Raw genomic sequence first — 12,796 nt, forward strand, 5'->3', positions numbered from 1 at the left:
AACAGGGGGAGGGGGACATCTATCTACAGGGGACTGCTACCAACAGGGGGAGGGGGACATCTATCTACAGGGGACTGCTACCAACAGGGGGAGGGGGACATCTATCTACAGAGGACTGCTACCAACAGGGGGAGGGGGACATCTATCTACAGGGGACTGCTACCAACAGGGGGAGGGGAGCATATATCTATAGGGGGCTGCTACCAACAGGGGGAGGGGGGCATCTATCTACAGGGGGGACTACTACCAACAGGGGGAGGGGGACATCTATCTACATGGGACTGCCACCAACAGGGGGAGGGGGTCATTTATCTATAGGGGGCTGCTACCAACAGGGGGAGGGGGACATATATCTATAGGGGGCTGCTACCAACAGGGGGAGGGGGACATATATCTATAGGGGGCTGCTACCAACAGGGGGAGGGGGCATCTATCTACAGGGGGGACTACTACCAACAGGGGGAGGGGGACATCTATCTACAGGGGGGACTACTACCAACAGGGGGAGGGGGACATCTATCTACAGGGGACTTATACCAACAGGGGGAGGGGAGCATCTATCTGCAGGGGACTGCTATCAACAGGGGGAGGGGAGCACATATCTATAGGGGACTGCTATCAACAGGGGGAGGGGGGCATCTATCTACAGGGAAACTGCTACCAACAAGGGGGGGGGGTATCTATCAACAAGGGGACTGCTACTTACAGGGGTGACGAGGTGGTGGGGTGGATGCTAGATGAGCGGGGGAATTTATCCACAATTGGTCTGCTACCTACAAGGGGGGTCATCTATCTACAGGCGGTCTGCTACCTACAGGGGGGGATCCATCTATAGGTGGACTGCTACCTCCAGGGGGGGGGGAGACTGATCCTGCAGGGGGACTGTCACCTACAGAGCAGCTGCTACATTAAGGGGGGGGGGGGGGACAACTATTACAGTTTTGGGCACTATAGGTCTTGGAAAAGTGGTTCAGAGCCTAAAATGTATTTTTTCCAGCAGGTTCTGGTCACTAGAAATGATCATGATGACCTCAGCTGGATGGAGCAGAAAAAGAAAGTGAGCGACTCCGATCAGCAAAGACGTCACCTGTGTCACAAAAAGTGTAAGAATGTAATCACTTATATGGTCTGTAGTGGTAATGATGGGGGTAGTAGTCAGTCACCTGTAGGGCCTCCTAAACTCAGATGACAGACTGACATTATTACCGTTAAATAAGTATTCCCATTCCACGTGAGTAGGTGTGGTTAGGGGCGTGGCTGAGTGAATGGTTAGGGGGTGTGGCTAAAGGTACGGTCAGGGGCGTGGCTTGTCCCTCTTTTCTCTTAGCAAAAGTTGGGAGGTATGGTGTTGGTCCACCGTGCTTCATTAAGTCCAGGGTCAACGAATCCGTCTACCGGGAGATTTTGGATCACTTCATGCTTCCTTTCCTTTTAAGTTGCATTAATGAAATACACGAAATGCACAATATTCTAATTTTTCGACTTTCACCTGTATGTTGGTATTTTTTCTGGCATTCTTTCACCCAGTTCTTAAATAGAAATCCTTGAGTGACGTGATTATAGAATCACATGACTTGTGATGAGCAAAGCACAGGGGATAAAACCCCAAATTTAAAAAAAGAAGCTTTCACTAAAACTAATTATTTTTTGGAAAAAAAAGCCACAAGAGTATGATTTACACTAAGAAAACTCTGCGTGGAATTCCACTTGTAAATTCTGCTGCACGAGTCTAAGGGTCTATTCACACGGCAGAATTTCTAGCGCAATCGGAAATTCAGAAGCGTGAACGAAAGTGCGGAATCCCATAGAAGCCTATGAGCTTTAACTTGAGGTGGAATTCTGCCTTGTGAATGGACTCGGACATTGGTGTGAAAGGGTTTTACATTGACCCATTCAGACCGCAGGATTTCCGAGGAGGAAAATTCGGCCTCTGAAATTCAGGATTCCGGACCCGTCAAAAGAATAAACATGTTCAATCCGTCAGAGGAATTCGGTTAGGGCTGCATTACCGTCTATGGTGAAGTCAGATCATAATATTTCTGATCTGTTAGATCAGTGGTCTCCAACCTGCGGACCTCCAGATGTTGCAAAACTACAACTCCCAGCATGCCCGGACAGCCGTTGGCTGTCCGGGCATGCTGGGAGTTGTAGTTGTGCAACATCTGAAGGTCCACACTTCGGAGACCACTGTGTTAGATCTTCCCTGGGGTCACCTGTGCCGTCATCTTATCCTTTTGTTGTATCCCTCAAAATACTCTGCGGTGCTGTTATCATTTCAGCGCTCTGATCTGGTGATATTAGTAACGGTTTCGTGCAGGACATATCAGAACGTTTTAAAGGGAGGTAATATAGAGACAAACTCTATTATATCAGATCACAGCGCCCCCCTCAGACCAGCTGAATGTGGGGTCCAGCTATGATACCAGAGTTTGTTTTTCCCTGCAGAAAAATAAGAGAAACCCGGACACTTATAGGGGTACTCCAGTGGAAAACAATTTTTTTTTTCTAATCAACTGGTGCCAGAAAGTTATACAGATCTGTAAATTACTTCTATTTAAAAATGCTTAATCCTTCCATTACTTATCAGCTGCTGTATGCTCCACCGGAAGTTATTTTCTTTTTTAATTTCTTTTCTGTTTGACCACAGTGCTCTCTGCTGACACCTCTGTCCATGTCAGGAACTGTCCAGAGCAGGAGAGGTTCACTATGGGGATTTGCTTCTACTCTGAACAGTTCCTGACAGGGACAGAGGTGTCAGCAGAGAGCACTGTGGTCAAACAGAAAAGAAAATAACTTCCTGTGGAGCATACAGCAGCTGATAAGTACTGGAAGGATTAAGATTTTTAAATAGAAGTAATTTACAAATCTGTATAACTTTCTGATACCAGTTGATTTAGAAAAAAAATGTTTTCCACTGGAGTACCCCTTTAAGTCCATTCATCTCTATGGAGGCCTACAGCCTCTCATGTTCAGTACTGAGGGTGATCCGGACCTTGCTCCACGGACTCAGAAGACCCTCATAGGACATGAGACAAGCAGATAGAGTTTGGTTTCTAACATTATATATAGTACAAGTACCTAAATGTGCACCCGAGGGGTTGTCATTGCACTGCTGCCTGTCTATCTCCTGTACTTAGTATAAGTATTGGCATCACCGCTGACCGTCACAGGCGCAAAATATATTCAAAGCCAGCGGTGTTATAATTGTATTGTAAGGAAGCTGCTTGGATAATCGGCTTAGAAGCCTGGTGGAGTCCAGCACGTGGTCTAGGTCCGGTTATGGGTTTCAGTCTCGCTCCTAATCTCGATGCTTTTGTGGTCTGGTGACCTATAGAAGGAACAGAAACAAAATGTTAGAAAACAAGAGTGAGAATACCGCCGAGGCATCCCATACAGTGAGGATACCGCCGAGGCATCCCGTACAGTGAGAATACCGCCGAGGCTTCCCATACAGTGAGTATACCGCCGAGGCATCCCGTACAGTGAGAATACCGCCGAGGCATCCCGTACAGTGAGAATACCGCTGAGGCATCCCGTACAGTGAGAATACCGCTGAGGCATCCCGTACAGTGAGAATACCGCCGAGGCATCCCATACAGTGAGGATACCGCCGAGGCATCCCGTACAGTGAGAATACCGCTGAGGCATCCCGTACAGTGAGAATACCGCCGAGGCATCCCGTACAGTGAGAATACCGCCGAGGCATCCCGTACAGTGAGGATACCGCCGAGGCATCCCGTACAGTGAGGATACCGCCGAGGCATCCCGTACAGTGAGAATACCGCCGAGGCATCCCGTACAGTGAGAATACCGCCGAGGCATCCCGTACAGTGAGAATACTGCCGAGGCATCCCATACAGTGAGAATACCGCCGAGGCATCCCGTACAGTGAGGATACCGCTGAGGCATCCCGTACAGTGAGGATACCGCTGAGGCATGCCGTACAGTGAGGATACCGCTGAGGCATCCCGTACAGTGAGGATACCGCAGAGGCATTTTGTACAGTGAGAATACCGCAGAGGCATCCCGTACAGTGAGAATACCGCAGAGGCATCCCGTACAGTGAGAATACCGCAGAGGCATTCTGTACAGTGAGAATACCGCCAAGGCATTCTGTACAGTGAGGATACCGCCGAGGCATCCCGTACAGTGAGGATACCGCAGAGGCATTCTGTACAGTGAGAATACCGCAGAGGCATCCCGTACAGTGAGAATACTGCAGAGGCATCCCGTACAGTGAGAATACCGCAGAGGCATTCTGTACAGTGAAAATACCGCCGAGGCATCCAGTACAGTGAGAATACCGCAGAGGCATCCCGTACAGTGAGAATACCGCAGAGGCATCCCGTACAGTGAGAATACCGCAGAGGCATTCTGTACAGTGAGGATACCGCCGAGGCTTCCCATACAGTGAGTATACCGCCGAGGCATCCCGTACAGTGAGGATACCGGCGAGGCATCCAGTACAGTGAGGATACCGCCGAGGCATCCCGTACAGTGAGAATACCGCCGAGGCATCCCGTACAGTGAGGATACTGCCGAGGCATCCCGTACAGTGAGAATACCGCCAAGGCATCCCTTACAGTGAGAATACCACCGAGGCATCCTGTACAGTGAGAATACCGCCGAGGCATCCCGTACAGTGAGAATACCACAGAGGCATCCCGTACAGTGAGGATACCGCCGAGGCATCCCGTACAGTGAGAATACCGCAGAGGCATCCCGTACAGTGAGAATACCGCCGAGGCATCCCGTACAGTGAGAATACCGCCAAGGCATCCCTTACAGTGAGAATACCACCGAGGCATCCCGTACAGTGAGAATACCGCTGAGGCATCCTGTACAGTGAGAATACCGCTGAGGCATCCCGTACAGTGAGTGATACCGCCGAGGCATCCCGTACAGTGAGAATACCGCCGAGGCATCTCGTACAGTGAGAATACCGCCGAGGCATCCCGTACAGTGAGGATACCGCAGAGGCATTCTGTACAGTGAGGATACCGCCGAGGCTTCCCATACAGTGAGTATACCGCCGAGGCATCCCGTACAGTGAGGATACCGGCGAGGCATCCAGTACAGTGAGGATACCGCCGAGGCATCCCGTACAGTGAGGATACTGCCGAGGCATCCCGTACAGTGAGAATACCGCCAAGGCATCCCTTACAGTGAGAATACCACCGAGGCATCCTGTACAGTGAGAATACCGCCGAGGCATCCCGTACAGTGAGAATACCACAGAGGCATCCCGTACAGTGAGGATACCGCCGAGGCATCCCGTACAGTGAGAATACCACCGAGGCATCCCGTACAGTGAGAATACCGCCGAGGCATCCCGTACAGTGAGAATACCACCGAGGCATCCCGTACAGTGAGAATACCGCCGAGGCATCCCGTACAGTGAGAATACCGCCGAGGCATCCCGTACAGTTAGAATACCGCCGAGGCATCCCGTACAGCTGCTGCCTCCTGTCCAGTTCTGTATATAAGAAGGACGTGGCTGAACTGGCGAGGGTGCAGAGTAGGCGTCAAAGATAATAATGGTATGGGAAGATTACAGGACCAAGACAGGTTATCACTTGGGGTTATTTATTTTAGAGAAAAGACGTCTTAGGAGCGATCAGATCACAATGTACAAATACAGTGACCCCCCGACCTACGATGGCCCCGACATCCGATCATTTCAACATACGATGGCCTCTCAGAGGCAGCATCAGCATATGATGCTTTTGTATGTTGGGGCCATCGCATAAACGGCTATCCGGCAGCGCAGACTGCTTCAACTGCCACCGGATAGCCGTTTAAGGTGCCCCATGTGGTGCGGTGACGGTCACTCACCTGTCCCCGGCACTCCGGGCCATCCTCTTCAGGATCCCCTGCATCACCCTCGCTCTCCTTCGTCGCCATCACGTTGCCGCGCACGCCGTCCCGTCATCCAATAGGAGCGGAGTGCGCAGCGACATGATGACGGCGATGAAGAGTGACGATCCCAGGCAGCAGAGACGTCCAGAGCGGCAGGGACACCCCTGGGACGCGGCGACATCCAGGGCAGCAATGACGGTCCCGAGCAGCGGGGACAGGTGAGTATAATATCCTATACTTATCATTGCACGGATCCCTCAACATACAATGGTTTCAACTAACGATGGTTCATTTCGAACTAATTACCATCGTATGTTGAGGGACCACTGTATATGAATGGAGAGTACAGAGATCTTCCTACTGATTTTTTTATACCTAGGTCGGTAACATGACAAGGGGGCATCCTCTACGTCTAGAGGGAAGAAGGTTTCACCATCATCACAGAAGGAGATTCTTTACTGTAAGAGCAGTGAGACTATGGAACTCTCTCCACATGATGTTGTGATGTCTGACTCAATAAACAAGTTCAAGGCGGTTCTGGATGTTATTATGGAGAGTAATAACATTAGAGATTATGGATAGTAGATTTATGGGGATAGAACGTTGATCCAGGGATTTATTCTGATCGCCATATTGGGTCCGGAAAGGAATTTTTCCTCTGTCATGGGACAATTGGCATCAGCCTCATGTTTTTTTTGCCTTCCTCTGGATCAACACAGTAGGGTTTTAGGTTGAAATCAATGGACTCTTGTCTTTTTTCAACCTTACAAACTATTTTACTATGTACAAGGAAGAAATGCCAGCGAGGTATAGCGGATCCCAGGTTTATTAAATGTATAAAAACAGGAACGGTAAATACAGGGTTACGCGTTTCAGGCGTTCTGTCACATGCCTGAAACGCGTAACCCTGTATTTACCGTTCCTGTTTTTATACATTTAATAAACCTGGGATCCGCTATACCTCGCTGGCATTTCTTCTTTGTTCCTGTATTCAGTGCTGCCATACACCTGCCGTGCGTTGGTTTTGGGAGGATGATCAGCTCGTACTCTACCTGTATTTTACTATGTAGTAACACCAGTGGGTTAAGAGTGTGTGGCCGGGAATTATCCTGCTGAAAAATACCAGCTAGCAGACATGGGAAGCAACACGTGGTAGCAAGATGTCCTGCACCTATCACTGAGCTGTTAGTGTCCCTCGTATCACTACTATACCACTGTCCTATGTGATGGCGTCACAGATCATCACACCAGCAGGGGGCAGTGTGTCTCTCCACAGCAAATGCAGGATTAAAGGGCCTCCATACTCCAACCCGACCACCATTGCAGCCTAAAGAGAACCTGGATTTATCAATAAAGATGATGCAGTAGAGCTGGGCGGTATGACCAAATATGTGTATCACGGTATTTTTGTAACTTATGGTGGTTCCACGGTATATAACGGTATTTCTTTCATTCCCCCCCCCCCAAAATCATGTGACCCGCGAGCGATGTTCTGCTTCCCCCCCCTAAATCATGTTACCCGCCAGCGCTGTTCTGCTCCCCCCCCAATTAATTATCAGCCCAGCGGGGTACTACTCACATATGTCAAGCACTGCCCTCCTCCTCTTTGTTGGGGGCCGCTGGCGCTAGAACTCACTGTACGCCAGTGGTCTCCAACCTGCGGACCTCCAGATGTTGCAAAACTGCAACTCCCAGCATGCTCGGACAGCCAACAGCTGTCGGGGCATGCTGGGAGTTGTACTTTTGCAACAGCTTGAGGTCCGCAGGTTTGAGACCACTGCTGTACGCTGTATCCCTATGCCCGGGCTGCAAAAGATAAAGAAAATAAACTTTAACTTACCTATGTCGGCCTCACGTTGGGGACTGGAACGTCGGACAGCCGTCAGCCTATCACCGGCCAGAGCGATGTCCTGCCCCGGCCAGTGATAGGCTGAGCGCACTGTCATGTAAGGAGCCGGGGCATTGCTGCGGCCAGTGATAGGCTGACGGCTGTCCGACGTTCCAGTCCCCCGCGTAAGGCCGACGTAGGTAAGTTAAATATAATTAGTTCCCCGATGTGGGGACAGCGCAGCGCTGGGCTGATTCATTCATTCCCGAGGGGGAGGGGCCAAACTGGTATTGCGGTATGGCTTAAAATTCATATCGTGCAGCACAAAAATTTCGGTATTCGGTATGAACCAGTATACCGCCCAGCACTATGATGCAGTTCCAGATTTTAGCAGTCCAGATTTCTCATTTACAACCCCGTTGCAACAAAGGTGACAATTACTGCTGCCAATGGCAGGAAGTGTAATGGGAGCTGTGACACATCATTTTCTTCTACTAAACACCTGGAAGTGACCAGGGTGGGGACAGGGGTGTGTAATAAAGAGATAGGGGTGTGTAATGAAAGGACAGGGGGGGGGGGGGTGTAATGAAGAGACAAAAGGTTTGTAATGAAGAGATAGGGGGTGTATAATAAAGAGATAGGGGGTGGGTAATGAAAGGACAGGGGGGGGTGTAATGAAGAGACAGGGGGTGTGTAATGAAGAGACGGGTGTGTAATGAAGAGATAGGGGGTGTGTAATGAAGAGACAGGGGTGTGTAATGAAGAGACAGGGGTGTGTAATGAAGAGACAGGGGTGTGTAATGAAGAGACAGGCGGTGTATAATGAAGAGATAGGCGATGTGTAATGAAGAGACAGGCGGTGTGTAATGAAGAGATAGGCGATGTGTAATGAAGAGACAGGCGGTGTGTAATGAAGAGACAGGCGGTGTGTAATGAAGAGACAGGCGGTGTGTAATGAAGAGACAGGCGGTGTGTAATGAAGAGAAAGGGGTGTGTAATGAAGAGACAGGGGTGTGTAATGAAGAGACAGGGGTGTGTAATGAAGAGACACCTCTGTCTGGATGGTGGACAAGGAAACTGTGGGAGCTCTTTGTGTTTGTTGGTGAATCAAACAATCCTATCTACTAGTGGTCTGTCTGGGCCATCCAGAGCTTTTTCTTCATATGTGTGCCCTCACATAAGTATTGCTCCCAGCACCTCCTAACAGCTTGGTCAGAACAACCATCACGCCCCCTCTCAGACTCTATCTACTGGGCAAAATGTCTCCAACGGCATCATAGAGGAATATCTATCAGTCAACAATCTCTCACCAAGAGGTATGCTACCCCAAAAGTAGCCACTGAGAGTCTTTTTTAGATGGGGGGACACTTTTGACTCCCTCTGGGCCCATTTTTTTTGTCAATGAACAAATTATATTTTTTATAATTAGCAGCTGGTGCTGCCCCTAAAAGGTGCCACCATACCACCCTAGGCACTGGACCTTCATATGGAATAGAATATATCCCTACCCATCCAACAGCAAACAGAGCACCCCTGAGCTGGCACCACCACCGGTGCCCAGGATAAAGGGGCTCAGCAACCATATGGATGATAAGGGTAATGGCCATGACTTCCTGTCTCTGTCTTGCAGACTTACATAGAATATATACAGATTATTGACATACCTGAGCCACCAAAACACCAGGCAGAGTAACAATAGAGGAATAAAGATGAGGCCGAGGAATAATATCCTCCTCTGTCTGGTGCCACCTGCAACACAAAATACAAAACATGTTAGATTACAGGACAGGATATAAGGTCAGGGTCTGAGGTCAAGATATGAGGACGAGATATGAGGATGGGATAGGAGGATGGAATATGAGGACAAGATACGAGGTTGGGATAGGAGGATGGAATATGAAGACAAGATACGAGGTTGGGATAGGAGGATGGAATATGAGGTCAGGATATGAGGATGGGGTAGGAGGTTAGGATATGGGGACGAGATATGAGGTCGGGATATGAGGATTAGATATAAGGACGAGATATTAGGACGAGATATGAGGTCGAGATATAAGGATTAGATATAAGGACGGGATATGAGGACGAGATATGAGGTCGGGATATGAGGACAGGGTATACAGATGGGAAAGAAGGTTGGGTTATGGGGATGGAATATGAGGTCGGGATATAAGGATTAGATATAAGGACGGGATATGAGGTCAGTATATGAGGACAAGGTATACAGATGGGATAGGAGGTCAGTATATAAGGACAGGGTATACAGATGGGATCGGAGGTTGGGATATGGGAACGAGATATGAGGTCAGTATATGGGGACGGGATATGAGGACAGGATATAAGGATTAGATATGAGGTGAGTTTATGAGGACAGGATATGAGGTTGGGATATAGGGACGAGATATGAGGTCGGGATATAAGTATTAGATATAAGGACGGGATATGAGATAAGTATATGAGGACAGGGTATACAGATGGGATAGGAGGTTGGGATATGAGGACGAGATATGAGGTCAGTATATGAGGTCGGGGTATGAGATTGGGATATAAGGATTAGATATGAGGACAGGATATGAGGATGAGATCTGAGGTCAGAATATGAGGATACACTATCCCCTAACCGAGCATCCCCTGGAGACTTCAGCTACAGATATAGGTGAAAGAAACCTGTAGGGTGGTTAAGGCTTCTAGCGTGTGATAGGGTCAGGTTCCAGTGTGGGGGTCGCCCTTCTGAGGGCGAAGTAACACTTGCCAAAAAGGGTGTAATAGAGACAGCTAATAGGGTGAATTAGTATCAGCCCCTATTGGATACCTCCTCATTCCCACATTGTCTCTTGCTACACCTATTTGCCAAATAAAGCCGCATCTTGTATCTAAATATATTTTTGTGTGTTTTTGTATAGTGGGTGATGTATTATTGGAATTAAAGGACAACTGCAGCGCAATATACACTTATCCCCTATCTACAGAATAGGGGATAAGTGTCCGACCGCTGGGACCCCCCGCGATCTCCCTAACGGGGCACCGCCATTAGCGCTCATAGTGAGCACTAAGGCGCGTAGCGTCGACCTAGAGGTCAACGGTGACGCCCCGTCTCCTCCCCGTCCCAATACAGTTCTATAGGGGAGGCACGAACGCTGCCTCCCCGCCTCTCCCAAAGAGATGTTTGGAGGAGGCGTGACCCCTGCACGGGACAGCCGCGGCCCCGTACAGGAGATCACAGGGGGTCCCTGCGGTCGGAACACCCCCCCCCCCCCCCCCCCCCCGCGATCAAACACTTATCCCCTATCCTGTGGATAGAGGATAAGTGTTAATAACGCTGCAGATGTCCTTTAAAGGGGTACTACTGTGGAGAACTTTTTTTTTATTTTTTTAAATCAACTGGTGCCAGAAAATTAAACAGATTTGTAAATCACTTCTATTAAAAAATCTTAATCCTTCCAGTACTTTTTAGGGGCTGTATACTAAAGAGAAATCCAAAAAATAAATTAATTTCCTCTGATGTCCTGACCACAGTGCTCTCTGCTGACCTCTGACAGTTTCTTTTAGGAACTGTCCAGAGCAGCATATGTTTGCTATGGGGATTTTCTCCAGTTCCTAAAATGGACAGCAGAGGTCAGCAGAGAGCACTGTGGTCAGGACATCAGAGGAAATGAATTTCTTTTTCGGATTTCTCTTTAGTATACAGCCCCTAAAAAGTACTGGAAGGATTAAGATTTTTTAATAGAAGTGATTTACAAAATCGGTTTAACTTTCTGGCACCAGTTGATTTAAAAAAAAAAAAAAAAGTTTTCCACAGTAGTAACCCTTTAACCCGTTCAGGACCCATGACGTAACGTTACGTCCCGACACCCTGGGTCTTAAGGACCCATGACGTACAGTTACGTCATGGGCAGTTCCAGTCCCCGCCGTGCGCCGGGCGGAGATCGGACCGGGATGCCTGCTGAAATCATTCAGCAGGCATCCCGTGCAAATGCCCAGGGGGGGGGGGTCATCCCCCCCCCCCCCATGTCGGGGATCGCAGCAAATCGCAAGTGAATTCACACTTGCGATTTGCGCGATTCCGGGTCATTACGGGTCTATAGTGACCCGGTGACCCGGAATGTAAGGGGGATCGCGGGTGTCTAAGACACCCAGGATCCCCCTGAAGCGATAGGAAGGATTAAGATTTTTTTATATAGAAGTGATTTACAAATCTGTTTTAACTTTCTGGCACCAATTGATTAAAAAAATAAATAAATAAATAAGAAGTTTTCCACGGTAGTACCCCTTTAATAAAAGTTATGTTTTAAAAAAAAAGCACTCGCCTTTTGCTTCATAATACACTAAAGCGGTGGTCTCCAACCTGCAGACCTCCAGATGTTGCAAAACTACAACTCCCAGCATGCCCGGACAGCCAACGGCTGTCCGGGCATGCTGGGAGTTGTAGTTTTGCAACATCTGGAGGTCCGCAGGTTGAAGACCACTGCACTAAAGGATCGGTAAGCCCTTCAATGTAACACTGTGGCAACAACAGAGGCGTCCTGGTAGGGGGCAGCACTGTGAGTACTATAGGGTCACTTACCCACACTGACGCTTCCTATAGACGGTGTTATGTCTGTAGTTCTGGAATCTGAAGGATGCTTCTTCACGTGCCTCCTCTCTGTCGGTCCCAAGCTGTTAATATCATAGGACAATTGGCAAGTGTTTGTATCTGTGAAAAAAATAAAAAGTTTTACCCTATGGGTTCCTAAAAACACAAGATCAAAGGCAGTAAAGATCATCCGCCGATGTAGCAGAGCTGAAGTCATTTGACTCAACCCATGGCGGGGGAGCCCACAATATATATATATATTTTTTTTCCATAGGATTCTAACTTTTTTTTAGGTCAGTTTTCACACTGCAGAGGAAAAATAAAGATTAAATGACAAATTCAGCTCTGCTACATGTGCTCATATGCTGTTAAAGTTAATTTGCGCTTTTGGACAGAATTAGACACATTAAAGGGGTTATCCAGGGAAAAAAAATTTTTTTTTTATTTATCAACTGACTCCAGAAAGTTAAACAGATTTGTAAATTACTTCTATTTAAAAATCTTAATATTTTCAGTACTTATGAGCTGCTGAAGTT

General features: G+C 48.3%; 1 protein-coding gene across 1 annotated transcript in view; it reads right to left on the reverse strand.

Annotated features, from left to right (window-relative positions):
- Positions 1-2,905: 2,905 nt before the first annotated feature.
- TMEM71 (transmembrane protein 71) overlaps positions 2,906-12,796 on the reverse strand; it is a 122,518-nt gene continuing 112,627 nt past the window's right edge. Inside the window, exons 9-11 of the mRNA XM_056518648.1 lie at positions 12,252-12,380; positions 9,352-9,436; positions 2,906-3,328 (exon numbers count right to left, since the gene is read on the reverse strand). Of these exons, the coding sequence (XP_056374623.1) occupies positions 3,268-3,328; positions 9,352-9,436; positions 12,252-12,380 (275 nt within the window). The 3' untranslated portion in view covers positions 2,906-3,267. The remainder of the gene's footprint in view (positions 3,329-9,351; positions 9,437-12,251; positions 12,381-12,796) is intronic.

Source organism: Hyla sarda, chromosome 5 (assembly GCF_029499605.1).
Source record: "Hyla sarda isolate aHylSar1 chromosome 5, aHylSar1.hap1, whole genome shotgun sequence".
Taxonomy (NCBI): domain Eukaryota; kingdom Metazoa; phylum Chordata; class Amphibia; order Anura; family Hylidae; genus Hyla; species Hyla sarda.